Source organism: Heterodontus francisci, unplaced genomic scaffold, assembly GCF_036365525.1.
Source record: "Heterodontus francisci isolate sHetFra1 unplaced genomic scaffold, sHetFra1.hap1 HAP1_SCAFFOLD_484, whole genome shotgun sequence".
Classification (NCBI taxonomy): Eukaryota; Metazoa; Chordata; class Chondrichthyes; order Heterodontiformes; family Heterodontidae; genus Heterodontus; species Heterodontus francisci.
Genome location: NW_027141664.1, coordinates 1,082,326 through 1,110,000, shown reverse-complemented (window position 1 = coordinate 1,110,000; position 27,675 = coordinate 1,082,326). Strand labels below are relative to the sequence as shown.

The window sequence follows — 27,675 nt, the reverse complement described above, 5'->3', positions numbered from 1 at the left end:
GATGGTGATGAGGACGGTGATGGCGACGATGATGATGATACTGATGAGACGGTGACGGTGACGATAGTGATGATGGTGATGACACTGATGAGGACGGTGACGGTGACGATGGTGATGATGGCGATGATGCTGATGAGGATGGTGATAGTGATGATGGTGATGAAGACGGTGGTGATGAGGATGGTGACGGTGACGATGGTGATGATGGCGATGATGCTGATGAGGACAGTGATGGTGATAATGTTAATTAGAACGGTGAAGGCGACGCTGACGATGGTGATGATGGTGATCAAGACGGTGATGGTGATGGTGCTTATGGTGATCAGGAAGGTGATGATGGTGATGAGGATGGTGATGGTGACGTTGGTGATGATGATGATGATAGTGATGATGGTGATGGTGGTGATGGTGATGGTGGTGATGGTGATGATGGTGATCAGGACGGTGATGATGATGATGGCGATGGTGACGGTGACGGTGATGGTGATGATGATGGTGACGGTGATGATGATGGTGATGATGGTGATGGCGATGGTGATGATGATGGCGATGAGGACAGTGATGGTGATGATGGTGATGATGGTGATGAGGACGGTGATGATGATGGTGATGGTGGTGATGGTGATCAGGACAGTGATGATGATGGTGATGATGATGGTGATCAGGATGGTGATGATGATGATGGTTATGATGATGGTGATCAGGACGGTGATGATGATGATGGTGACAATGGTGATGGTGATGATGGCGATGATGCTGATGAGGATGATGATGACGCTGATGAGGATGGTGATGATGGTGATAGTGATGATGGTGTTGAAGACAGTGATGGTAATGATGGTGATGAGGAAGGTGATGGTGATGAGGATGGTGACGGTGACGATGGTGATGATGGCGATGATGCTGATGAGGATGGTGATAGTGATGATGGTGATGAGGATGGTGACGGTGATGATGGTGATGATGGCGATGATGCTTATGGTGATCAGGAAGGTGATGATGGTGATGGTGACGTTGGTGATGGTGATGATGATGGTGATGATGGTGATCAGGATGGTGATGATGATGATGGCGATGGTGATGATGGTAACGGTGATGGTGATGATGATGGTGATGATGGTGATGGCGATGGTGATGATGATGGTGATGATGGTGATGGCGATGGTGATGATGGTGATGGCGATGGTGATGATGATGGCGATGAGGACTGTGCTGGTGATGATGGTGATGGTGATGATGGTGATGGTGATGATGATGGTGATGATGATGGTGATGATGGTAACGGTGATGGTGATGATGGTGATGATGGTGATGGCGATGGTGATGATGGTGATGATGGCGATGATGCTTATGGTGATCAGGAAGGTGATGATGGTGATGGTGACGTTGGTGATGGTGATGATGATGGTGATGATGGTGATCAGGATGGTGATGATGATGATGGCGATGGTGATGATGATGGTGATGATGGTAACGGTGATGGTGATGATGATGGTGATGATGGTGATGGCGATGGTGATGATGATGGTGATGATGGTGATGGCGATGGTGATGATGATGGTGATGATGGTGATGGCGATGGTGATGATGATGGCGATGAGGACTGTGCTGGTGATGATGGTGATGGTGATGATGGTGATGGTGATGATGATGGTGATGATGGTAACGGTGATGGTGATGATGATGGTGATGATGGTGATGGCGATGGTGATGATGATGGTGATGATGGCGATGATGCTTATGGTGATCAGGAAGGTGATGATGGTGATGGTGACGTTGGTGATGGTGATGATGATGGTGATGATGGTGATCAGGATGGTGATGATGATGATGGCGATGGTGATGATGATGGTGATGATGGTAACGGTGATGGTGATGATGATGGTGATGATGATGGTGATGATGGTGATGGCGATGGTGATGATGATGGTGATGATGGTGATGGCGATGGTGATGATGATGGCGATGAGGACTGTGCTGGTGATGATGGTGATGGTGATGATGGTGATGGTGATGATGATGGTGATGATGGTGATGGCGATGGTGATGATGATGGCGATGAGGACTGTGCTGGTGATGATGGTGATGGTGATGATGATGATGATGGTGATGATGGTGATGGCGATGGTGATGATGATGGTGATGATGGCGATGATGCTTATGGTGATCAGGAAGGTGATGATGGTGATGGTGACGTTGGTGATGGTGATGATGATGGTGATCAGGATGGTGATGATGATGATGGCGATGGTGATGATGATGGTGATGATGGTAACGGTGATGGTGATGATGATGGTGATGATGGTGATGGCGATGGTGATGATGATGGTGATGATGGTGATGGCGATGGTGATGATGATGGCGATGAGGACTGTGATGGTGATGATGGTGATGGTGATGATGGTGATGATGGTGATCAGGATGGTGATGATGATGGTGATGGTGGTGGTGATGATGGTGATGAGGACGTTGATGATGATGATGGCGATGATGATGATGATGGTGATGATGATGGTGATGGTGATGATGATGATGATGGTGATGATGATGGTGATCAGGACGGTGATGATGATGATGGCGATGGTGATGATGATGGCGATGAGGACAGTGATGGTGATGATGGTGATGATGATGCTGGTGATGGTGATGGTGATGATGATGGTGGTGATGATGATGATGATGGAGATGAGGACTGTGATGGTGATGATGATGCTGGTGATGGTGATGATGATGGTGATGATGGTGATCAGGACGGTGATGGTAATGATGGCGATGGTTATGATGGCGATGGTGATTATGATGGTGATGATGGTGATCAGGACGATGATGTTGACGATGGTGATGGTAATGATGGCGATGGTTATGATGGCGATGGTGATTATGATGGTGATGGTGGTGATCAGGACGATGATGTTGACGATGGTGATGGTGATGATAGTGATGACACTGATGAGCACGGTGATGGTGATGATACTGATTTTCTGTTTTGCACCCACTAGGTTTCTCACCCAGTTTTCTTTAAAGAAGCAGTAGAGCATGTCATCAGAGCTGCCAGAGTCTTCAGCCAGCCCGGGGGACACCTGATGATGGTACACAACTCTGTCTGACACTGGGCCTCTCTCTCTTTTTCCCCTCACTCCACCTCTGTCTCCCACACTGTGTCTCTGTCTCTCTCTATGGTGCTGTCTCTCAAACAGTGTCTGTCTCTCTCTATGGTGTTGTCTCTCACACTCTGTCTCTGTCTCTGTCTATGGTGCTGTCTCTCACACTGTGTCTCTGTCTCTCTCTATGGTGTTGTCTCTCACACTCTGTCTCTGTCTCTGTCTATGGTGCTGTCTCTCACACTGTGTCACTGTCTCTCTCTATGGTGCTGTCTCTCACACTGTGTCTCTGTCTCTCTCTATGGTGCTGTCTCTCACACTGTGTCTCTGTCTCTCTCTACGGTGTTGTCTCTCGCACTGTGTCTCTGTCTCTCTCTACGGTGTTGTCTCTCACACTCTGTCTCTGTCTCTCTCTATGGTGCTGTCTCTCACACTGTGTCTGTCTCTCTCTATGGTGTTGTCTCTCACACTGTGTCACTGTCTCTCTCTATGGTGTTGTCTCTCACACTGTGTCTCTGTCTCTCTCTATGGTGCTGTCTCTCACACTGTGTCTGTCTCTCTCTATGGTGCTGTCTCTCACACTGTGTCACTGTCTCTCTCTATGGTGTTGTCTCTCACACTCTGTCTCTGTCTCTCTCTATGGTGCTGTCTCTCACACTGTGTCTGTCTCTCTCTATGGTGCTGTCTCTCACACTGTGTCTGTCTCTCTCTATGGTGCTGTCTCTCACACTGTCTCTGTCTCTCTCTATGGTGCTGTCTCTCACACTCTGTCACTGTCTCTCTCTATGGTGTTGTCTCTCACACTCTGTCTCTGTCTCTCTCTATGGTGCTGTCTCTCACACTGTGTCTGTCTCTCTCTATGGTGTTGTCTCTCACACTGTGTCTCTGTCTCTCTCTATGGTGCTGTCTCTCACACTGTGTCTCTGTCTCTCTCTGCAGTGTTGTCTCTCACACTGTGTCACTGTCTCTCTCTATGGTGCTGTCTCTCACACTCTGTCTCTGTCTCTCTCTATGGTGCTGTCTCTCACACTGTGTCTCTGTCTCTCTCTATGGTGCTGTCTCTCACACTGTGTCACTGTCTCTCTCTATGGTGTTGTTTCTCACACTGTGTCACTGTCTCTCTCTATGGTGCTGTCTCTCACACTGTGTCTCTGTCTCTCTCTATGGTGCTGTCTCTCACACTGTGTCACTGTCTCTCTCTATGGTGCTGTCTCTCACACTCTGTCTCTGTCTCTCTCTATGGTGCTGTCTCTCACACTGTGTCTCTGTCTCTCTCTATGGTGCTGTCTCTCACACTGTGTCACTGTCTCTCTCTATGGTGCTGTCTCTCACACTCTGTCTCTGTCTCTCTCTATGGTGCTGTCTCTCACACTGTGTCTGTCTCTCTCTATGGTGCTGTCTCTCACACTGTGTCTGTCTCTCTCTCTATGGTGCTGTCTCTCACACTCTGTCTCTGTCTCTCTCTATGGTGCTGTCTCTCACACTGTGTCTGTCTCTCTCTATGGTGCTGTCTCTCACACTGTGTCTCTGTCTCTCTCTATGGTGCTGTCTCTCACACTGTGTGTGTCTGTCTCTCTGGTGTTGTCTCTCACACTGTGTCACTGTCTCTCTCTCTGGTGTTGTCTCTCACACTGTGTCACTGTCTCTCTCTATGGTGTTGTCTCTCACACTGTGTCTCTGTCTCTCTCTATGGTGCTGTCTCTCACACTGTGTCTGTCTCTCTCTATGGTGCTGTCTCTCACACTGTGTCACTGTCCACCTCTATGGTGTTGTCTCTCACACTGTGTCTCTGTCTCTCTCTATGGTGTTGTCTCTCACACTGTGTCGCTTTCTCTCTCTATGGTGCTGTCTCTCACACTGTGTCACTGTCCACCTCTATGGTGTTGTCTCTCACACTGTGTCACTGTCTCTCTCTATGGTGTTGTCTCTCACACTGTGTCGCTTTCTCTCTCTATGGTGCTGTCTCTCACACTGTGTCACTGTCCACCTCTATGGTGTTGTCTCTCACACTGTGTCACTGTCTCTCTCTATGGTGCTGTCTCTCACACTGTGTCACTGTCCACCTCTATGGTGTTGTCTCTCACACTGTGTCACTGTCTCTCTCTATGGTGTTGTCTCTCACACTGTGTCTCTGTCTCTCTCTATGGTGCTGTCTCTCACACTGTGTCTCTGTCTCTCTCTATGGTGTTGTCTCTCACACTGTGTCTGTCTCTCTATGGTGCTGTCTCTCACACTGTGTCACTGTCTCTCTCAATGGTGCTGTCGCTCACACTGTGTCTCTGTCTCTCTCTATGGTGCTGTCTCTCACACTGTGTCTCTGTCTCTCTCTATGGTGCTGTCTCTCACACTGTGTCTGTCTCTCTCTATGGTGCTGTCTCTCACACTCTGTCTCTGTCTCTCTCTATGGTGCTGTCTCTCACACTGTGTCTGTCTCTCTCTATGGTGCTGTCTCTCACACTCTGTCTCTGTCTCTCTCTATGGTGCTGTCTCTCGCACTGTGTCTGTCTCTCTATGGTGCTGTCTCTCACACTGTGTCTCTGTCTCTCTCTATGGTGTTGTCTCTCACACTGTGTCTCTGTCTCTCTCTATGGTGTTGTCTCTCACACTGTGTCTCTGTCTCTCTCTATGGTGCTGTCTCTCACACTGTGTCTCTGTCTCTCTCTATGGTGTTGTCTCTCACACTGTGTCTGTCTCTCTCTATGGTGCTGTCTCTCACACTGTGTCACTGTCTCTCTCTATGGTGCTGTCTCTCACACTGTGTCACTGTCTCTCTCTATGGTGCTGTCTCTCACACTGTGTCACTGTCTCTCTCTATGGTGCTGTCTCTCACACTGTGTCACTGTCTCTCTCTATGGTGCTGTCTCTCACACTGTGTCTCTGTTTCTCTCTATGGTGCTGTCTCTCACACTGTGTGTGTCTGTCTCTCTGGTGTTGTCTCTCACACTGTGTCACTGTCTCTCTCTATGGTGTTGTCTCTCACACTGTGTCTCTGTCTCTCTCTATGGTGTTGTCTCTCACACTGTGTCTGTCTCTCTCTATGGTGCTGTCTCTCACACTGTGTCTCTGTCTCTCTCTATGGTGTTGTTTCTCACACTGTGTCTGTCTCTCTCTATGGTGCTGTCTCTCACACTGTGTCTCTGTCTCTCTCTATGGTGCTGTCTCTCACACTGTGTGTGTCTGTCTCTCTGGTGTTGTCTCTCACACTGTGTCACTGTCTCTCTCTATGGTGTTGTCTCTCACACTGTGTCTCTGTCTCTCTGGTGTTGTCTCTCACACTGTGTCACTGTCTCTCTCTATGGTGCTGTCTCTCACACTGTGTCACTGTCTCTCTCTATGGTGTTGTCTCTCACACTGTGTCTCTGTCTCTCTCTACGGTGCTGTCTCTCACACTGTGTGTGTCTGTCTCTCTGGTGCTGTCTCTCACACTGTGTCACTGTCTCTCTCTATGGTGTTGTCTCTCACACTCTGTCTCTGTCTCTCTCTATGGTGTTGTCTCTCACACTGTGTCTCTGTCTCTCTCTATGGTGTTGTCTCTCACACTGTGTCTCTGTCTCTCTCTATGGTGCTGTCGCTCACACTGTGTCTGTCTCTCTCTATGGTGCTGTCTCTCACACTGTGTCTCTGTCTCTCTCTATGGTGTTGTCTCTCACACTCTGTCTCTGTCTCTCTCTATGGTGCTGTCTCTCACACTCTGTCTCTGTCTCTCTATGGTGCTGTCTCTCACACTGTGTCTCTGTCTCTCTCTATGGTGCTGTCTCTCACACTCTGTCTCTGTCTCTCTCTATGGTGCTGTCTCTCACACTGTCTCTCTGTCTCTCTCTACGGTGTTGTCTCTCACACTGTGTCTCTGTCTCTCTCCATGGTGCTGTCTCTCACACTATGTCTCTGTCTCTCTCTATGGTGCTGTCTCTCACACTCTGTCACTGTCTCTCTATGGTGCTGTCTCTCACACTGTGTCACTGTCTCTCTCTATGGTGCTGCCTCTCACACTGTCTCTCTGTCTCTCTCTACGGTGTTGTCTCTCACACTGTGTCTCTGTCTCTCTCCATGGTGCTGTCTCTCACACTCTGTCTCTGTCTCTCTCTATGGTGCTGTCTCTCACACTGTGTCTCTGTCTCTCTCTATGGTGCTGTCTCTCACACTGTGTCTCTGTCTCTCTCTATGGTGCTGTCTCTCACACTGTGTCTCTGTCTCTCTATGGTGCTGTCTCTCACACTCTGTCTCTGTCTCTCTCTATGGTGCTGTCTCTCACACTGTGTCACTGTCTCTCTCTATGGTGCTGTCTCTCACACTGTCTCTCTGTCTCTCTCTACGGTGCTGTCTCTCACACTGTGTCTCTGTCTCTCTCAATGGTGCTGTCGCTCACACTGTGTCACTGTCTCTCTCTATGGTGCTGTCTCTCACACTCTGTCTCTGTCTCTCTCTATGGTGCTGTCTCTCACACTGTGTCTCTGTCTCTCTCTATGGTGCTGTCTCTCACACTGTGTCTCTGTCTCTCTCTATGGTGCTGTCTCTCACACTGTGTCTCTGTCTCTCTCTACGGTGTTGTCTCTCACACTCTGTCTCTGTCTCTCTCTACGGTGTTGTCTCTCACACTGTGTCTGTCTCTCTCTCTGGTGCTGTCTCTCACACTGTGTCTCTGTCTCTCTCTATGGTGCTGTCTCTCACACTGTGTCTCTGTCTCTCTCTACGGTGTTGTCTCTCACACTCTGTCTCTGTCTCTCTCTGCGGTGTTGTCTCTCACACTGTGTCTGTCTCTCTCTATGGTGCTGTCTCTCACACTGTGTCTCTGTCTCTCTCTATGGTGCTGTCTCTCACACTGTGTCTCTGTCTCTCTCTACAGTGTTGTCTCTCACACTGTGTCTCTGTCTCTCTCTATGGTGCTGTCTCTCACACTGTGTCTCTGTCTCTCTCTACGGTGTTGTCTCTCACACTGTGTCTGTCTCTCTCTCTGGTGCTGTCTCTCACACTGTGTCTGTTTTATATGTGCTTGTGTCTATGTCAGCTGTGGTTCAGTGGGATGTTCTTTTGCCTCTGAGTCAGGAAGTTGTGGGTTCAAATCCCACTCCAGCACTTGAGGGTAAAAAATAAGGCTAACACTGCCAGTGTTGCACTGCCAGAGGTGCCATCTTCCAGTCGAGACTTTAAACCGAGGCCCTGTCTGCACTCTCAGGTGGATGTCACAGATCCCGTTGCACTATTTTGAAGAAGAATAGGGGAGTTACCCTGGTTAAAATATAAAGTTCTGGAAGCACTCAGAAGGTCTGGCAGCATCTGTGGAGAGAGAACAGAATTAACGTTTCAGATCTGTGACCTTTCATCAGAACTGGCAAAGGTTAGAAATGTAATTGGGTTTGAGCAAGTGAAAGGTGTGGGGGGACGAAGAACAAAAGGGAAGGTGTGTGATTGGGCAGAGGGCAGGAGAGATTAAATGACAAAGATGTCATGGAACAAAGGGAAAGGGAGTGGTAATAGTTGTAGTAAAAGACAAGGCATTAGTCCAGAGAGAGTGTTAATGGCAGAATAATGAACAGTTCTGTCCGAAAGCAAAAACATGAAAAACAAGTTTAAGAACAGGTCATGCTCTGAAATTATTGAACTCAGTATTGAGTCCGGACGATGAGGTGCTGTTCTCAAACTTGGAAGAAATTGTAGCTGGTCTGATTAGTAAGTTTGCGGACGACACAAAGGTTGGTGGAGTTGCGGATAGTGATGAGGATTGTCGGAGGATACAGCAGGATATAGATCGGTCGGAGACTTGGGCGGAGAAATGGCAGATGGAGTTTAATCTGGACAAATGTGAGGTAATGCATTTTGGAAGATCTAATACAGGTGGGAAGTATACAGTAAATGGCAGAACCCTTAGGAGTATTGACAGGCAGAGAGATCTGGGCGTACAGGTCCACAGATCACTGAAAGTGGCAACACATGTGGATAAGGTCGTCAAGAAGGCATACGGCATGCTTGCCTTCATCGGTCAAGGCACAGAGTATAAAAATTGGCAAGTCATGCTGCAGCTGTACAGAACCTTAGTTAGGCCACACTTGGAATATTGCGCGCAATTCTGGTCGCCACACTACCAGAAGGACGTGGAGGCTTTGGAGAGGGTACAGAAGAGGTTTACCAGGATGTTGCCTGGTCTGGAGGGCATTAGCTATGAGGAGAGGTTGGATAAACTCGGATTGTTTTCACTGGAACGACGGAGGTGGAGGGGCGACATGATAGAGATTTACAAAGTTATGAGCGGCATTGGACAGAGTGGATAGTCAGAAACTTTTTCCCAGGGTGGAGGAGTCAGTGACTTGGGGACATAGGTTTAAGGTGAGAGGGGCAAAGTTTAGAGGGGATGTGCGAGGCAAGTTTTTTACACAGAGGGTGGTGAGTGCCTGGAACTTGATGCCGGGGGAGGTGGTGGAAGCAGGTTCGATAGCGACATTTAAGAGGCATCTTGACAAATACATGAATAGGATGGGAATAGAGGGATACGGTCCCCGGAAGTGCAGAAGGTTTTAGTTTAGACAGGTATCAAGATCAGCGCAGGCTTGGAGGGCCGAATGGCCTGTTCCTGTGCTGTACTAGAACAACAAAGAACAAAGAACAGTACATAACTTTGTAAACCTCTATCATGTCGCCCCTCCACCTCCGTCGTTCCAGTGAAAACAATCCGAGTTTTTCCAACCTCTCCTCATAGCTAGTGCCCTCCAGATCTGTTCTTTGTTCTTGCGTTGAGCTTCACTGAAACACTACAGCAGGATGAGAACAGAAACGTGGGTGTGAGAACAAGGTAGTTTATTAAAATGGCAAGCAACCAGAAGCTTGGGTCATACATGCGGATTGAGTGGAGGTGTTTCAGCCTTCTGGACTCAACTTGCTCAAAGCCCATTACATTTCTAACCTTTGCCAGTTCTGATGAAAGGTCACAGACCTGAAATGTTAACTCTGTTTCCCTCTCCACAGATTCTGCCTGACCTGCTGAGTATTTCCAGAACTTTCTGTTTTTATTTCAGATTTGCAGCATCTGCAGTATTTTGCTTTTCTTTTAGTTATCCCTGTTTTCCTGGTCAATATTTATCCCTGAAACAACATAACAAGAACAGATTATCTGGTTATTATCACATTGCTGTTTGTGGGATTTTGCTGTGTGCAAATTGGCTGCTGTGTTTCCTACGTTACAACTGTGACTACACTTCTCAAAATACAGCATTGGCTGTAAAGGACTTTAAGATATCAGGTGATCATGAAAGGCACTATAAAAATGTCACCTTTATTTTCTCTCTCAATCTCTCTCTCTGCTCCTCGCTCTCTCATGAAAAACTAAAGAGCTGCTCACTGAGTTGACCTGATCAGTTTCTGAACAAGTAAAGCCTGGACATCTTCCAACAAACCTATTGGCTATCTGGAGATAGTCTTGTGTCGTGTTTTCCACTCCGAGGACAAATGAACGCTTCAAAAAACATAAACGTTTCAGGTCGCAGTTATGATGGAAGGTCATCAACCTGAAACGTTAATGCTCTCTCTTTCTGCAAAGATGCTGCCTGATCTACTGAATGTTTCCAGCATTTTCCCTTTTTATTCAGATTTCCAGTATCTGCTATATTTGGTTTCATATTCAATTCTTTTAGGCGCGCCAAATACAAGCCTGTAATTTTGTCTGTGTTATTATTTTATTAAACAGGTTGGAATGGACAGTACTGGAAAGCTAACCAACTCGACCCTGGCCTGTTATGTTGCGGAGTGTGAGCTGGCTGTCCTTTCTGTCAGGCAGAACTACAGTCATAGTGACTTCAGAGAGGAGATGAAGAAATTCTTTAAACAGACAGGTGTGTACGGAGTAAAGACAGTTCTGCTGCTGACGGATTCTGAGCTCATCAAGGTAAGAAGAAAAGGACTTGCATTTCGACAGCATCTTGCACAAAGCACTTTGCAAACAATGTAAAACTGTAGTCACTGTTGTAATGTAGGAAATGCAGCAGCCAATGGGACCAATTGAGCATGTGCAGCAACACTGAGTAAATGGAGCTCAGGAGAGAGAGTGTAGGGTGAGGACTGCAGGAGGGGAGAGAGAGCGGGGAGGGTCACAGGAGAGAAGGGAGAGCCGGGAGGGCCGCAGGACAGGAGAGAGAGCGGGAAGGGTCACAGAAGAGGAGGGCGAGCCGGGAGGGCCGCAGCAAATTCACTCAAACAGCAATAAAATAATGACCAGATAATCTTCTTTACTGACATTGATTGAGGAATGAATCCTAGCTGGAACACTGGGGAGAAATTCCCCTGCTCTTCTTTGAATACTGTCATGGCATCCTTTACATTCTCGTGAGAGGGCAGGCAGGACCTCAGTTTAACGTCCCATCCAAAAGATGGCATCTCTGACAGTGCAGCACACCATCAGTACTGACCCTCTCACAGTACAGCACTTCCTCAGTACTGACCCTCCGACTGTGCAGCACTCCCTCAGCACTGACTCTCCTACAGTGCAGCACTCCCTTAGTACTGACCCTCCAACAGTGCAGGGCTCCCTCAATACTGACCCTCTGAAAGTGCAGCACTCCCTAGTACTAACCCTCCGACAGTGCAGCACTCCTTTAGTACTGACCCTCCGACAGTGCAGCACTCCCTAGTACTAACCCTCCGACAGTGCAGCACTCCTTTAGTACTGACCCTCTGATAGTGCAGCACTCCCTCAGTACTGACCCTCTGATAGTGCAGGACTGTCTAAGTACTGACCCTCCGACAGTGCAGCACTCCTTTAGTACTGACCCTCCGACAGTGCAGCACTCCCTAGTACTAACCCTCCGACAGTGCAGCACTCCTTTAGTACTGACCCTCCAACAGTGCAGCGCTCCTTCAGTACTGACCCTCTGATAGTGCAGCACTCCCTCAGTACTGAGCCTCCGACAGTGCAGCACTCCTTTAGTACTGACCCTCCGACAGTGCAGCACTCCCTCAGTACTGACCCTCTGATAGTGCAGGACTGTCTAAGTACTGACCCTCCGACAGTGCAGCACTCCTTTAGTACTGACCCTCCAACAGTGCAGCACTCCTTCAGTACTGACCCTCTGATAGTGCAGCACTCCCTCAGTACTGAGCCTCCGACAGTGCAGCACTCCTTTAGTACTGACCCTCCGACAGTGCAGCACTCCCTAGTACTAACCCTCCGATAGTGCAGCACTCCTTTCGTACTGACCCTCTGATAGTGCAGCACTCCCTCAGTACTGACCCTCTGATAGTGCAGGACTGTCCAAGTACTGACCCTCCGACAGTGCAGCACTCCTTTAGTACTGACCCTCCGACAGTGCAGCACTCCCTAGTACTAACCCTCCGACAGTGCAGCACTCCTTTAGTACTGACCCTCCAACAGTGCAGCGCTCCTTCAGTACTGACCCTCTGATAGTGCAGCACTCCCTCAGTACTGAGCCTCCGACAGTGCAGGACTGTCTAAGTACTGACCCTCTGACAGTGCAATGCTCCTTCAACACTGACCCTCCGACAGCGCAGCACTCCCTCACTACTGACCCTCTGACAGTGCAGCACTCCCTCACTACTGACCCTCTGACAGTGCAGCACTCCGTCAGTACTGACCCTCTGACAGTGCAGCACTCCCTCAGTACTGAGCCTCCGACAGTGCAGGACTGTCTAAGTACTGACCCTCTGACAGTGCAATGCTCCTTCAACACTGACCCTCCGACAGCGCAGCACTCCCTCACTACTGACCCTCTGACAGTGCAGCACTCCCTCAGTACTGACCCTCTGACAGTGCAGTGCTCCCTCAGTATTGACCCTCTGACAGTGCAGCATTCCTTCAGTGCTGCATTGGAAGCGTCAGCCTGGAATATGAGCTCAAGTTACTGAAATAGGACTTCAACGCACACATTCTGACTCAGGAATGAGTGTGGGACCGATTGAGCATGTGCAGCAACACTGAGTAAATGGAGCTCAGGAGAGAGAGTGTAGGGTGAGGACTGCAGGAGGGGAGAGAGAGCGGGGAGGGTCACAGGAGAGAAGGGAGAGCGGGAAGGGTCACAGAAGAGGAGGGAGAACCGGGAGGGCCGCAGGACAGGAGAGAGAGCGGGAAGGGTCACAGGAGAGAAGGGAGAGCGGGAAGGGTCACAGAAGAGGAGGGAGAGCCGGGAGGGCCGCAGGACAGGAGAGAGAGTGGGAAGGGTCACAGAAGAGGAGGGAGAGCCAGGAGGGCCGGAGGACAGGAGAGAGAGTGTGGAGGATCACAGGAGAGTAAGGAGAGCGGGGAGGGTTACAGGAGAGGAGGTTGAGTGGGGAGGGTCTACTGGAGAAGAGGTTGAGCGGGGAGGGTCTACAGGAGAGGAGGTTGAGTGGGGAGGATCTACAGGAGGGGAGGTTGAGTGGGGAGGATCTACAGGAGGGGAGGTTGAGCGGGGAGAGTCTACAGGAGAGGAGGTTGAGTGGGGAGGATCTACAGGAGAAGAGGTTGAGTGGGGAGAGTCTACAGGAGAGGAGGTTGAGCGGGGAGGGTCTACAGGAGGGGAGGATGAGTGGGGAGGGTCTACAGGAGAAGAGGTTGAGTGCGGAGGGTCTACAGGAGGGGAGTTTGAGCGGGAGGGTCTACAGGAGGGGAGGATGAGCGAGGAGGGTCTACAGGAGAAGAGGTTGAGTGGGGAGGGTCTACAGGAGGGGAGTTTGAGTGGGAGGGTCTACAGGAGGGGAGGTTGAGTGGGAGGGTCTACAGGAGAGGGGGTTGAGTGGGGAGGATCTACAGGAGAGGAGGTTGAGTGGGGAGGATCTACAGGAGGGGAGGTTGAGTGGGAGGGTCTACAGGAGAGGGGATTGAGTGGGGAGGATCTACAGGAGGAGAGGTTGAGCAAGGAGGGTCTACAGGAGAGGAGGTTGAGTGGGGAGGATCTACAGGAGAGGAGGTTGAGTGGGGAGGATCTACAGGAGAGGAGGTTGAGTGGGGAGGATCTACAGGAGGGGAGGTTGAGCAAGGAGGGTCTACAGGAGAGGAGGTTGAGTGGGGAGGATCTACAGGAGAGGAGGTTGAGTGGGGAGGATCTACAGGAGGGGAGGTTGAGTGGGGAGGATCTACAGGAGAGGAGGTTGAGTGGGGAGGATCTACAGGAGGGGAGGTTGAGTGGGGAGGATCTACAGGAGAGGAGGTTGAGTGGGGAGGATCTACAGGAGGGGAGGTTGAGTGGGGAGGATCTACAGGAGAGGAGGTTGAGTGGGGAGGATCTACAGGAAAGGCGGTTGAGTGGGGGAGGATCTACAGGAGAGGAGGTTGAGTGGGGAGGATCTACAGGAAAGGCGGTTGAGCGGGGAGGGTCTACAGAAGAGGTTGAGTGGGGAGGGTCTACAGGAAAGGCGGTTGAGTGGGGGAGGATCTACAGGAAAGGCGGTTGAGTGGGGGAGGATCTACAGGAGAGGAGGTTGAGTGGGGAGGATCTACAGGAAAGGCGGTTGAGCGGGGAGGGTCTACAGAAGAGGTTGAGTGGGGAGGGTCTACAGGAGGGGAGGTTATGCGGGGTAGGTCTGCAGGAGGGGAGGCTGTCCAAGCGAGGCAGGTCTACAGGAGATGAGAAGATGCGTCCACAGATTCCCGAGCCACTTACTGGGGAAGAACAGTTGATGTGGATTCCCATTGCCTTCCTCACAATGTTAATCTTCTGAATATCTTCTCCTAAGTGACAGCAAGCATGAATAGCTCTACCGTGATGGGGGGGTGGTGGGGTGGGTGTTGGAAATTAGTCCAATCAGACACAGGTACCCTCACTGGGTGCCAGCCCAGATTTACAGACAGCTGTCTGAATGGGACCTCAACCCATCCCTTCAGACTGAGAGGTGGGAATGCGATCACGAGCTAGTGTTCACTCTGTTCTGAAGCAGGTATCCCATTGAACATTGACCCAGAGATAAGAGACATATTCTAGTCTCCTGGTACCCTTGAATCCTTCACATTTTGACTCAGAAGTGGGAATACAATTATGGATCCAAAGGCTCTCTCCAGTTCATGTTGTATGGGATGGGAGTAGGGAGTAGGGTTGTGGGTTGGGCTTCAGTGTAGTCACTGATACACGGGGATCGGCGGAGGATAAACACCGTAGGCAATGGACAACAATAGTGTTGGAGGAGGTGTTCTGTAAACCTCAGCCACTGAAAAACAAAAACTCAGCAAGCAAGCCCCATCCCTGGCTCACTCAGGAAGTTAAGGATAATATTTGATTAAAAGAAGAGGCTTACAATGTTGTAAAAAATAGTAGCAAGTCTGAGGATTGGAAGTGTTTTAGAAACCAGAAAAGGCCACCAAAAAGTTGATAAAAAAGGAAACATTACAATGAGTAAACTAGACAGTAATAAAAAAAACAAATTGTAAGAGTGTTTATCGGTGTATAAAAAGGAAAAGAGTCGCTATAGTAAATGTTGGTCCCTTAGAAGCAGAGACAGGAGAAATTATTGTGGAGAATGAGAAATGGCAGAGGCATTGAACAAATGTTTTGTGTCTCTCTGCACTGTAGAAGACACACGTTTCATACAAGAAATAGATGGTAACCTAGGGTCTAAAAAGAGTGAGGAAATTAAGGAAAACAAATCCCCGGGACCTGATGACCTCCTCCCTCGGGTTCTAAAAGAGATAGCTGCAAAGATAGTATATGTGCTAGCTATGATTTTCTAAAATTCCTTAGATTCAGGAATGGTCCTGTCAGATTGGAAGTTGGCAAATGTTAGATCACTATTCAAGAAACGAGAGAGAAATAAAATAATGGACTACAGGCCAGTTAGCCTGACGTCAATCATTGGGAAAATGCTGGAATCTATTATTAAGGAAGTCTTAACAATGCACCTAGAAAAGCACAGTATAATTAGAACAAGTCAACGTGGTTTTACTAAAGGGAAATCCTTTTTGACAAATTTATTTGAGTTCTTTGAGGATATTATTAGTAGGGTAGATAAAGAGGAACGAGTAGATGTAGTATACCTGGACTTCCAAAAAGCATAGGATAATGTGCCACACAAAAGGTTAATAAGGAAGATAAGGGCTCATGGAGTTGGGTGTAATATATTAGCATGGGTGAAGGATTAGTTAACGGATGGGAAGCAAACAGTGGGCATAAATTGGGCATTTTCAAGTTGGCAGGCTGTGAATAATGGAGTGCCGTAAGGATCAGTGCTGGGGCCTCAGCTATTTACAATCTATATATTAATGACTTAGATGAAGAGACAGAGAATAATGTATCTAGGTTTGCTGATGATATCAAGGCAGGTGAAAAGGTAAGCTGTGGGGAGGACGCAGAGAGGCTCCAAAGAGATATAGACAGGTTAAGTGAGTGGACAACAAGGTGGCTGATGGAATATAATGTAGGGAAGTTTGAAGTTATTCATTTTGGTGGTAAGAATAGAAAAGCAGAATATTTTTTCAAAGATGTGAAACTTGTGAGTGTTGATGTTCAAAGAGACTTGGGTGTGCTTGTATAAGGAACACAGAAAGTTAGCATGTAGGTACAGCAAGCAATTCGGAAGGCAAATGGCATGTTGGCCTTTATTGCAAGGGGATTGGAGAACAGGAATAAAGAAGTCTTGCTGCAATTGTACAGTGTTTTGGTGAGACCACATCTGGAATACTGTGTGTAGTTTTGGTCTCCACATTTAAGAAAGGGTATACTTGCATTGGAGGCGGTGCAGTGAAAGTTCACTAAATTGGTCCCTGGGATGAGGGGGTTGTCCTATGATGAGGGGCTGAGTAAATTGGGCCTATATTCTCTGGGGTTTAGAAGAATGAGAGGCGATCTAATTGAGACATACAAGATTCTGAAAGGGCTTGATAGGGTCGAAACTGAGAGATTGTTTCCGTGGTCGAGGAATCTGAAACACGGGGGCACAGTCTCAGGATAAGGGGCTGATCATTTAGGACTGAGATGAGGAGAAATTACTTCACTCAAAGGGTTGTGAATCTTTGGAATTCTCTACCCCAGAGGGTTATGGATGCTCTATAGTTGAATACGTTTAAGACTGGGACAGACAGATTTTTGGTCACTCAGGGAATCAAAGGATATGGCAAGTGAGTGGGAAAATGGAATTGAAGCCTAAGATCAACCAATGGTATTGAATGGCAGAGCAGGCTCGATGGGCCATATGGTCTACTCCTGCTCCTATTTCTTGTGTTCTTGTATAAAAGCAAAATACTGCGTATGCTGGAAATCTGAAACAAAAACAAGAACAAGAAATGCTGGAGTCACTCAGCAGGTCTGGCAGCATCTGTGGAAAGAGAAGCAGAGTTAACGTTTCGGGTAGTGACCCTTCTTCGGAACTCCAGCATTTCTTGTTCTTGTGTTCTTGTGTTGTGTTCAGCCAGGTGGAGCCCAGTTAATCAGAATTGTGCCTTTCTTCTGTCTTGTACAGGAGACATTTCTAGAAGACTTGAACTGCCTAATGCATTCAGGCCAAGTGCCTGGCCTGTTTGACAACGAAGAGTTGGACAACATCATTGTGGAACTGAAGAACCAGGAGAGTGAAGGCAACCTGCCCGACAACAGGGAGGCATTGTACCAGCTCTTCCTGCAGGTGGGGCCCACACAGCAGAGGCCAGTCATTCCAAATTCTGCTGCTCCCACTGGCATGCAAGAATTCAGGGAAGATTTACTGTGCACCGAACACTCTCACAGCACAAGCAAAGCAAAGAGGCCCAAATTGGTGGAGCGCAGAGATCTCGGAGGGTTGTAGGGCTGGATGAGATACAGAGATAGGGAGGGGTGAAGCCATGGAGGGATTCAAAAACAAGGAGTTTTAAAATGTTTTGTTTAAATGGGAGCCAGTGTAGGAAAGTGAGCACAGGGGTGATGGGTGCATGGGACTTGGTGTGTGTATGTACACAGCAGCAGAGTTTTGGATGACCTCAAGTTTACGGAAGGTGGGTAATGGGAGGCTGGTCTGGAGTGCAATGGAATAGTCAAGTCTAGAGCTAACTAAGACATGGATGAGGGATTCAGCAGCAGATGAGCTGAGGCATGGGTGAGGTCGGGAAAGGTTACTGATGTGCTGCAGATATGTGGTCGGAAGCTCAACTCAGGGTCTAATATGACACCAAGGTTGCAAACATAGATTTGGAGTCACATCGAATTTACAGCATGGAGACAGGCCATTCAGCCCAACTGGTTCATACTGGTGTTCATACTTCACACAGGCCACCTCCCACCCTCTTCATCTCACACCAGCGTTCCTTTCTCCCTCATCTGCTCATCTAGCTTTCTCTTAAATGCATCTATACAATTTACCTTAACTGCTCTCTGTGGTAGCAAGTTCCACATACTAACCACTCTCTGGGTAAAGAAATTGCTCATGAATTCTTAATTAGAATGATTTAGTGATGATCTTATATTTAATGGCTCATAGTTCTGGTTTTGTCTGCAAGTGGAAACATCTTCTCTATGTCTACCCTATTAAATTCCTTGATAATCTTAAGGACCTTTATCAGGTCACCCCTCAGTCTGAATTTCTGCTCCATTGTTTAAACTACACTGAAAAGAAAGACTTGCATTTATATAGCGTGCTTTTCACGACCACCAGATGTCTCAAAGTGCTTTACAGCCAATGAAGTACTTTTGAAATGTCATCACAGTTGTAATGTAGGAAAAGTAGCTGCCAATTTGTGCACATCAAGCTCCCACAAACAGGTCATTTTTCTTGTGATGTTGATTAAGGGATAAAAATTGGCCAGGACACTGGGGATAATGACCTGATCTTGTTTGAACTAATGCAGGGGATCTTTTACATCCAGCTTATGAGGCGGATGGGGCCTCAGTTGAGCATCTCATCCAAAAGGCAGCATCTACAACAGCATCAATTGTGATTGTCGTGCTCAAACACCAGAGTAGGACTTGAACCTAGGACCTTGTGAGCCAGAGACAAGTGTGCTACCATTTAAGCTGCCACTAGACCATGCAGTAGGAACAGAGAGAGGACAGGGCAGCAGACCAATTCTCTACACGGATCTTAAAAAAGGAAAATGTGCTTTGTGTGCTCATCAATATGATTGACATCAGTACTGAATCACTGGATCCACTTCCATCACAGACCCCCCCAGTGTCGGCATTAAGCAGGTCAGGTATCAGGCAGTTATATGCAAAGTAAAGCATAGTCTACACAGTACCATTAATGGCTGTGTTAATGGTTTCTGCTGTTGAGTTCCCACCTGCCCAGCATCAATACTCTCTCATTTCCCCAGATCTACAAATGGACAGCAAGGGTACAAAAATGTTTTCTTCTCTTTTGGGCCAACTTGTGTTTTATGTGGAAGATAAATGATGGGTTGTGATAGGGAATCCCAGAACCATAAAAAGGTAACTGTGTGGAGCCATCAATTCATACAGACCAAGAGGGTCCCAGTTTCAATCTCCGTCTGCGGTCAGTTACCTGATCTCAGCTTGGCCAACCTTTATGACAAATCTTGTGCCCCTGGGCAAGGAGAGGCAAAAATCAGAAAAGCACAGTGCAACAGCATCCAGCCCTTCTTCCCCACTCACTGCGGCAAGGGATGACCTGCGTGCCCAAGGGTGAAAGGTCAGTGTCCAACACACTGAGTCTGTCATCAGATTGAGGCCCTTCATCCTCACTATCTGACACATGGTATCCATAGGGTATGGTATTATAGTGGTTATGTTACTGGATTGATAATCCACAGGTCTACACTCTTAATTAGGAGTTATGAGTTCAAATTCTACCACAGCACCTGGGGGAATTTACATTCAGTTAAATAAATCTTGAGTGAAAGCTCTAATATAAGTAATGGTGACCATGAAACTACTGGATTGTTGTAAATACCCATCTGGTTCATTAATGTCCTTTAGGGAAGGAAATCTGCCATCCTTACCTGGTCTGGCCTATATGTGACTCCAGACCCACAGCAATGTGGTTGACTTTTAACTTCCCTCTGAAATGGCCTAGCAAGACACTCAGTTGAATCAAAAAACTGCAACAAAAATCTATCATCCACATGAACTGCAGCAGTTCAAGAAGGTGGTTCATCTCAAGGGCAACTAGGGATGGGCAATAAATGCTGGCCTTGCGAGCAACACCCACACCCTGTGAATGAATGAAATCTGACCCGAGGTTCCCAAGGTGAAAGGTCAGCATTTGATCTGTCAGTGTGAGGTGGGATCTGACCCCCAGGTCCATGAGGGTGAAAGGTTGGTGTATGCCAGCCCAAACTGCTTTAACAAAAAGAACTGGACAGCTCAGAGTGATCTGTCTTTCATGGTCAGGGTTACAGTGAAGATCCTACTCTGACGCTCCTATGGTCGGAGCAGGAGAAAACAGTCTTGTGTTACTATGCAAGTGGAAGCTGCTGTTCAGTAACCCCGTGTTCTGTTCTTGGCAAGAACAGCATCAATTTTAGAAGCAGGAGGGGAAATGCGAGGTTGCGGAAAGCGGGTAGACTGGGCGGAATTGTTTGGTGTACAGCACTGGGTATTCCAGTCACTGGGCATTTATGTTATTTCTTTCCTTTACAGCGTGTACAAGACAGGCTGCACATCGCCCTGGCTCTAAGCCCGGCCGGCTCATTGTTCCGCTTGCGCTGTCGGATGAACCCCTCACTGGTTAACTGCTCCACCATGGACTGGTATGACAGGTGGCCCAGGGAAGCCCTGCTCAGAGTGGCTAACACCTACTTCACTCAGGTGGATTTTGATGAGGTACATGGTCTCACTGTCTGTATGGGGGAAACACCAGCTGCCTCAGCACTGACATTTACTCATGTCAAAGCAATTCCCCACTTCAGGAACCCAGTGAGAGCTTCAAAAAAGATAATTAAAGGGAGAAGTTCATCAAAGACTGGAAAGTAATAAATGGCAAAGATAAATCTAGAATATCGCTTGAGAACAATAAATAGCAATGATTGGAATATCACATCAAAATAGTAACTAACAAAGGTGAACCCTGAAGCCCCGGGCGTTCTCCTCGTGCTGAGAGTTCCCCATTCCTGGGTGTTCCCCTGTTCTTGAGAGTTTTCCCGTTGCTGAGAGTTCTCCCGTTCCTGAGAGTTTTCCCGTTCCTGAGAGTTCCTCAGTTCCTGAAAGTTCCCCATTCCTGAGAGTTTTCCTTTTCTTGAGAGTTTTCCTGTTCCTGAAAGTTTTCCTGTTGCTGAGAGTTCCCCTGTTCCTGAGAGTTTTCCCATTCCTGAGAGTTTTCCCATTCCTGAGACTTCCCTGTTCCTGAGAGTTCCCTCATTTCTGAGAGTTTTCCCATTCCCGAGAGGTTTCCCTTTCCTGAGAGATCCCGTGTTCCTGAGAGTTCCCCCATTCCTGAGAGCTACCCTGTTCCTGAGAGTTCCTGTGTTCCTGAGAGTTTTCCCATTCCTGAGAGTCCCCCGTTCCTGAGAGTTCCCATATTCCTGAGAGTACCCACATTCCTGAGAGTTTTCCCATTCCTGAGAGGTCCCCCGTTCCTGTAAGTTTCCCGTTCCTGAGAGTTTTCCTATTCCTGAAAGTTCCCGTGTTCCTGAGAGTTCCCCCATTCCTGAAAGCTTTTCCATTATTGGGAGTTTTCCCATCCCTGAGAGTGCCCCCATTCCTGAGAGTTTTCCCATTTCTGAGAGTTCCCCTGTTCCTGAGAGTTTTCCCATTCCTGAGAGTCCCCCCACTCCTATGAGTTTTCCCGTTCCTGAGAGGTTCCCGTCCCAAAGAAAGTTACAGATATTCGGCTATCTGTCTGTGGTGCCAATTTTACCTCTGACAATGGAACTTCTTTAGCCATTGCTCGGGTTACTACACATGAAGGAAAATTTCCTGGAACCCTTTCCTGCAACTGTTCTGTCTCCTTAACTTCACTTGGTTTTTCATTGACCACTGGAGGAGTTATTATCTTCGCTGCGGCCAAATCATTCCCCAGGAGTAGGTCAACTCCGTCTACAGGCAAATCAGTAAGTATTTTCAATCAACTGTCCTTTCAGTGAACTGTCAACAGCAAAGAAAAGTCTGGCTTCTATGAAATCTTCAACCTTCTCCACAAATCCATCGCCATAATTTAAATATAAGTCCTCAAAAAAAGACTTAACAAAAAATGTAGCAGTACTGTCATAACAAGTGAAACTGACAAGCCAGGAAAGCTGTGATCAGGGAAACTGAAGAGCTCCTGCCATGTCCAGGTGACAGGTTGCTGTTCAAAGCCTTTCTTCTCCCATAGAGTGCTATCACTGCTTGACAGGTGATTGACTTCACTTGTCTAGCACTTCACTCACCTTCACCTGCCAACCTTCACCATGGCATGGGAGCAGCTTATGCAGCTCCGCCTTGCACCTCTGATGAGGAACAAGAGGAGCAGCAACACCAACAGCACCAGCAGCACAAGGAACAACAACAACAGCAGCACCAGCTGCCTTCTGCTCAGCTGCATGCCCCTCAACAGGACAGAGGGGATGGACACCGAGATCCAACTGGAAGGAGGCAAGACTCCTAACATGGGCAGAGGATCAGCTCTCTTGACATGTCTGAGCATCAGTGCCTCAGGAGGCTCAGGCTCTCATGGCAGGTCACTGCTGACATCTACAACCTCCTGGAACAAGCAGCTGGGCACTCATTGCCAGTAGCCGACAAGGTGCCTGTCACTAGAGAGCCACAACCTGCCGCACCCCTCCCCGCACCACCCCCTCCCCCCCCCCCCTCCACTCCCAACCGGGTCTGTGGCTCTATCTGGAATTCCACAATTCTGCAAGGACAGAAAGCAGAGAAGTGTGAGTGTTCCTCATGGCTTGTGTGGAAACGAAGGAAGGACACCATTTGTCACTGCAGGGCATGGCCATGAGAGGGCAATAGGCTGAGGGTGAATGTGAGTGTTGGGTGTTTGGATGTGGATATGAGGTGCCTGCAGAGAGAGGATGAGTGGAGCTGTAGGATGTGTTGTCCTGTGGAGTGCTGAGCAGGAGAATTCTGTGAAAATCAGAGTGTGAGGCTTGGCACTTGAAAGTGTTATGCCACTCACCTGTTATGCCCTCCTGCTTCCTAGATCCTCTTGGTGCACTATCTTCAGGTTGGAGGGACCACACTCCTGCTGCTAACATCCTCGCGACCTCCATCCACACCTGCTTGGCTAGATAGATCTCACAGCAGGACCTCCAGGTAAGAGTGAGAGACCCAGGGGCAGCCTTCCCAGGTCTCCTGTCCATTCCTGTGGTAGCTGCAGCCTCAGGAATCCATGTCCTGTTGATCCTTTGTTACCCCTCCTTCCTTTGATGGATTTAGCACGTCATCATTTAATTGGTCAGGATACCCAGAAGTGGGATGATAAAGCAGTGTCTCAGTTAAAGAGCCTCAGCAAAGCCTGCTGCAGCAGCAGTTGGGTTCCTGACCCACTACAGGTCCTGCTGTTTTGCCAGGGACTAAGAATTGAAAATTTGCATTTTGATTTTGTACTGATTTTCTGCTGTTTGTCATTTCAGAAACTGAAGGAGAGCGTGGCTAAGGTTTGTGTTGACATTCACAACAGCGTGTCAGTGGCAGCAGGTCAGTTCTGGCAGCAAATGAGGAGGTACTATTACGTCACTCCCAGCAAGTACTTGGAGCTGATCCACAGCTTCTCCAGCCTGCTCAAGAGAAAGAGGATAGGCATTCTGAACTCAAGGTAAAGCTGCACTCTTGCACAATCATTCTGTCATCAATATATCACTGCACGATTTCAGTAATGGAGGCATTGACACTGAGTGACTCGATTTGAACAACTGTCAAAGTGCTGAGTTAACCTGAGTTACAGCACTATCGTAAATAATAGAAAGGTAATATTACTTCTGCTGCTGGCTCATAAAGCCTAGTCATTTGGGGAGACACTACACAAATTTCTCCTTGGATCTTAATCACACTGCACCAGAGATTAAATCAGGAGAGTCCCTTGGATGGAACGATATCTTGCATTTTTCCTTCTAAATGCCATCTTTCATTGTTCAAATCTTTTGATGTATTTTCAGTTATAAAGTGAGTGATATTAGTGCTGGGAAATTGTGCTCTTGCAAATTACAGGCACCGGTGTCAACAGGCATCTGTTGTTTTTTTCTAGAAACCGCTTTGCCAACGGTCTGCTGAAACTCTCGGAGGCCAGCTCCATGATTGGAGTGATGCAGGAAGAGTTGGTGCCACTGGGACCACAGATAGAGCAGAAAACCAAGGTACCATTAAAGTCACAGCCAGGATTTCAAAAAAGTAAATAGGTGCATTGAACCATCAAGGGGTGTTTGAAAATGATGTGGCTTCTGTCCTTTCTACTGTAAGTTTACAGTCTGCACACAGGCCAGAGATAATTGGGGGATGAGTGACTAGAAAACTTCAGTTATATGGAGAGACTGGAGGAGCTGGGAGAAAGTTAAGGGGAAATTTAATAGAGGTGTTCAAAATCAAGAGGGTTTTGATGGAGGGAAGAAGGAGAAACTGTTTCTAGTGGCAGAGGAGTCAGCAACCAGAAGACATAGATTTAAGGTGATTGGCACAGAAACCAGAGGTGACATGAGGAAACATTTCTTTTGCACAGCAAGTTGTAAAGATCTGGAATGCACTGCCTGGAAGGATGCTGGAAGCAGATTCAATAGTAATTTTCACAAGGGCATTGGATAAATACTTTAAAAGGAAACAAAATTGTATTGCTGTGGGTAAAGGCCTGCAGGGATGAAGGTGTGGGATGAATTGATAGCTCTTTAATAGGCACAATGGCCTGAGTTCCCATCTACCATACTGCTGATTCTACAATTCTATGAAAGAAGATTGGTCCACATTGGAATTTTTGGTGAATTGTGACAGAAAGGAAATTGTTTCTCTAAGCTCTAGTTTGGTGGCAGCCCCTTTACATTGCTGCATTAAAATGAGCGAGCCAATGCCAAAACCCTACACCAAACCTATCTCGCCTAGAATGGGGTGGTTTATCATTCAGGCATGAGAGGGAGTTTAACACACAATGGGAATGAAATACACCTCTGCCCTTATTGAGAAAGGAGCTGAAAGCCTATCAGCAGTAGAAATCAACTCAAAAGATAATCAGGCATGTTGTAAGAGATTGTGAAATCCCTGAAGTCCCTCCGTGCAATAAAACCAAGGAATCGTACAAGAGTAGGGAAATTTGATAATAAAACAAACTTAAAGGCTTTGTATCTGAATGCACGAAGCATTTGGAATAAAATAAATGAATTAACAGTGCAAATAGAGACGAATGGGTATGATTTAGTGGTGATTACTGAGACGTGGTTGCAGGGAAACCAGGTTTGGGAATTGAATATCCAAGGATACTCAGTATTTCGGAAGGATAGGCAGGAAGGAAAAGGAGGAGGTGTAGCTTTGTTAGTAAAGGAAGAGATCAGTGCTGTAGTGAGAAATGATATAGGAGACCAAGACGTAGAATCAGTCTGGGTAGAAATAAGAAATAGCAAGGGAAAGAAGTCACTTGGTGGGAGTAAACTATAGGTCCCCAAACAGTAGTTCTGCAGTGGGGCACAGTATATACCAGGAAATACTGGGAGCTTATAAGAAAGGTACGGTAAAAAACATGGGTGATTTTAATATGCATATAAACAGCATTAATCAAATTGGCAAAGGTAGCCTCGAGGGAGGATTCATTGAATCTATTTGAGATTGTTTTTTGGAACAATATGTTGTGGAACCATCCAGGGAGCAGGCTATTCTAGATTTGGTATTCGGTAATGAGGTGGGATTAATTAATGATCTCATAGTTAATCTCATAGGATCCTCCAGGGAAGAGTGATCATAGCATGCTGGAATTTCAAATTCAGTTTGAGGGCGAGAAACTGGAGTCCCACACTAGCGTTCTGGAGTTAAACAAAAGTAATTACATAGGCATGAGGGCAGATTTGGCCCTAGTGGACCGGGCAGGAAGACTGAAAGGTAGGACAGTTGATGAGCAGTGGCAGATGTTCAAGGAGATATTCAATTCCTCCCAACTAAAATATATTCCAGAGAGGAAGAAGGATTGTAAGAGGGGGAAAAACATTTATGACTTGCGAGGAAGTTAAGGATAACATAAAGACAAAAACTAAAGCATAACATATTGCAAAGGCCAGTGGCAAGCTGGAAGATTGGGAAACTTTAAAAGATCAAGAAAGGGTTACTAAAAAAGTAATAAAAAGAGCAAAGGTAAATTATGAAAGAAAACTAGTGCAAAATATAAAAACAGATAGCAAAAGCTTCTATAAGTATTTAAAAGGGAAGAGAGTAGCTAAAGTGAATGTTGGTCCTTTGGAGGATGAGACTGGGGAGTTAATAGAAGGGAACACAGAAATGGCAGAGACACTAAATCAGTATTTTGCCTCAGTTTTCACGGTGGAGGACACTAGTACCATCCCAATAGTACCAGGTAATGCAGAGGTTATAGAAAGAGAGGAACTTAGAACAATCATCACTAGGGACAAAGTACTGAGCAAACTATTGGTATTAAAGATAGACAAGTCCCCAGGGCCTGATGGCCTACATCCTAGGGTCTTAAATGAAGTGGCAGTGAAGATAGTGGATCCATTGATTATAATATTCCAAAATTCCCTGGATGAGGGAATGGTTCCAGGGGATTGGAAAAAACTAATATAATGCCCTTATTCAAAAAGGGGGGGAGGCAGAAAGTAGCAAACTACAGACCAGTTAGTTTAACATCTGTCATTGGGAAATTGTTAGAATCCATTATTAAGAAAGTCGTAACAGGACATTTAGAAAATCCAAACGCAATCCATCAGAATCAGCACGGTTTTATGAAGGGCAAATTGTGTTTGACTAATTTGCTAGAGTTCTTCGAAGCTGTGACAGGGAAAGTGGATATTGGGGATCCTGTAGATGTAGTTTATCTGGACTTCCAGAAGGCATTTGATAAGGTGCCACATAAAAGGTAAGTTCACATGGGGTTAGGGGCAATTTATTAGCTTGGATAGAGGATTGGCTAACCAACAGAAAACAGAGAGTTGGGATAAATGGGTCTTTTTATGGTTGGCAAGGTGTAACTAGTGGGTGCCACAGGGTTCGGTCCTCGGACCCCAACTATTTACAATATATATTAATGACTTGGATGCAGGGATAGAAGGTACTATAGCCAAATTTGCAGATAACACTAAAATAGGTGGGATAGTAAATTGCAATAAAGAAATAAGAAATTTCCAAATGGATATGGATAGGTTAGGTGAATGGGCCAAAATTTGGCAGATGGAGTTTAATGTGGATAAGTGTGAGGTTATCCACTTTGGCCGGAAGAATAGAAAGGCAAATTATTACCTAAATGGAGAGAAACTTCAGAGTGTTTCGGTGCAGAGGGATCTAGGTGTCCTCGTACATGAATTGCAGACAGTTAGTATGCAGGTACAGCAGGTAATAAGGAAGGCAAACGGAATTTTGGCATTTATTGCAAAAGGAATAGAGTATAAAAGTAGGGAAGTGTTGCTGCAACTGTACAAGGCATTAGTCAGACCGCAGCTGGAGTATTGAGTACAGTTTTGGTCCCCTTATTTGAGGGATGTAGTTGCATTGGAAGCAGTTCAGAGGAGGTTCACTAGATTGATTTTAGGGATGAGGGGTTTGTCTTATGAAGAAAGATTGAGCAGTTTAGGCCTTTACTCTCTAGAGTATAGAAGAATGACAGGAGATCC

General features: G+C 47.1%; 1 protein-coding gene and 2 pseudogenes across 1 annotated transcript in view; 1 reads left to right on the top strand and 2 right to left on the bottom strand.

The window, feature by feature from the left end:
- Positions 1–27,675, top strand: part of LOC137364330 (dynein axonemal heavy chain 6-like) — a 1,069,890-nt gene that overhangs the window by 32,857 nt on the left and 1,009,358 nt on the right. Inside the window, exons 5-10 of the mRNA XM_068027612.1 lie at positions 3,000–3,089; positions 10,777–10,974; positions 17,466–17,627; positions 20,573–20,755; positions 23,497–23,678; positions 24,108–24,216. Coding sequence (XP_067883713.1) covers positions 3,000–3,089; positions 10,777–10,974; positions 17,466–17,627; positions 20,573–20,755; positions 23,497–23,678; positions 24,108–24,216 — 924 coding nt within the window. The remainder of the gene's footprint in view (positions 1–2,999; positions 3,090–10,776; positions 10,975–17,465; positions 17,628–20,572; positions 20,756–23,496; positions 23,679–24,107; positions 24,217–27,675) is intronic.
- Positions 437–1,049, bottom strand: LOC137364328 (uncharacterized; annotated as a pseudogene).
- Positions 1,049–2,155, bottom strand: LOC137364327 (uncharacterized; annotated as a pseudogene).